We start from the raw sequence: 1,626 nt of genomic DNA, 5'->3' as shown, positions 1-1,626 counted from the left end.
GCTGAGGCAACGGCAAAGGTGGTCCATTCTTTCTTTGATTGAGGTGGAATCACTACCGTACTTTCCTCAAGTCCCATACAACGTACAACTAATGGTAAGAAAAGACTTTTATTTCGAAATATCCATACAGGTTCTAACTGTACAACTGGAGTAGATGCAAATACTTTTTTTATACCACCCAAACGATGTGCTTTAAATATTCGAACAATATTCCCATCTATACTTTGAAGCATACTAGAATAAGCAGGGGTATTACACGCAAATAATTGTGAATATTTGGCGTTAGAACTACCAGCAAGAATTCGTACAGAAGCAATTGTATTATTATTATTAACCGTAAACAAGTAATTACCCACACTCTCTGGATGGACCCCAGCACAGTGCTCAGCACACGGCCATGCAGCCCAGCACAGAGAGCAGCAGCAGCAGCACGAGTGGAACACGCAGTAACGCAGGGCTGCTGCTGCCGTCATTTCGTTTGGTGCCATTCGTTATTGTAGCATTATTGGGTAGACGAGATGTTTCATTTGTCTGTTCCTGTGGCTGTGTTTGAGGCTCCACCTGTTTTTCTTCCTCCTTCTCTTTGGCAGCAACAACTGCGGCATCGAGTTGCTGTAGGAGTTCCAATACAAGATAAGCAAGCTTTACCGCTTTTTCGGCATGTTGTTCAGCATCAAGTGCCGCTTTTTCTGCCTCTTTAATTGCTTCATTAGCTGCCTCAGCTTGTTCTCCCGTCAAATAAATACGGACTAGCTCTTTAGTTTCAGGTATCCTCTTTGTCGTTTGTTCGGCCACTTCTCCTGCTTTCTTTGCAGCCTTCATTGCCTTTTCACTGAGTTCATGACCTTTACTCTTCGTTTCCTCCACCTCATTTGGGTTAGCAGCAATTATTTTGAGTTTAACCTTAGTGGTATCAAAAAATTCTTGAGCTGCATACGCGGCCTCTTTAGCATCCTTGGTGGCCTTCTCACACTCCTCCTTCAATTTCTTGGTCTTTTCCACAAACTCTGTTTTTCCATCCACTTGTCCTACGCTCCTTTGTGAAGCAGCAGCATGAGTCACATCCACACAGCAGAGCACAATGGCCAACAGACACAACACACGGCACGACAAGATGGACATTCTTGTTATTAATATCACTGAGGATCACTGAAATCTGTGAGTGTGTAAAGAGAGAGAGAGAAAGAGAGAAAGCAAAACACCAATACACCGCTATTACCATACACACACACATATGGAATCAAGCAAAAATGCAAAGGCAGTATACACACTAGGTAAAATATCCACCATTTGAACAAAATTAAACTCCATCCAATCCCAAATAAAAAAGAAAAGATATACAAATTGAATATTATTTGGTAACATTGCAGAGATAGCCACACACACAAAAACAATAATAACGGAGAATGTATAAACCTCTCTTCATGTGTTGGTTTCTCCCTGTCCCCATTACAATTTGCAATGTCCCCAGAGGAACAAACAAACAAACTGTAACGTTACCTCATTCGGATATAATGTAAAAGCATATATAAAAAAGAAAAGAGATATCATTTACCAGAATCACACAATTGCAGAGTGAGACACACAATGAGGTGCACAGCAATGCTCTGCTTACAAGTATAAAAA

At 41.1% G+C, this 1,626-nt stretch overlaps 1 protein-coding gene across 1 annotated transcript; it reads right to left on the bottom strand.

Annotated features, from left to right (window-relative positions):
- Positions 1 to 384: 384 nt before the first annotated feature.
- Positions 385 to 1,122, bottom strand: TM35_000023760 (uncharacterized protein; the record flags this gene model as incomplete). Its single annotated transcript, XM_029021694.1, has 1 exon — positions 385 to 1,122. One exon carries the CDS (start codon positions 1,120 to 1,122, stop codon positions 385 to 387), a length of 738 nt encoding a protein of 245 aa, XP_028887116.1.
- Between the last annotated feature and the right edge of the window lie 504 nt (positions 1,123 to 1,626).

Source organism: Trypanosoma theileri (assembly GCF_002087225.1).
Source record: "Trypanosoma theileri isolate Edinburgh chromosome Unknown TM35_Tth_2_V1, whole genome shotgun sequence".
Taxonomy (NCBI): domain Eukaryota; phylum Euglenozoa; class Kinetoplastea; order Trypanosomatida; family Trypanosomatidae; genus Trypanosoma; species Trypanosoma theileri.
Note: the sequence above shows the minus strand (reverse complement) of the source record. Positions and strands in the feature narration are given on the sequence as shown.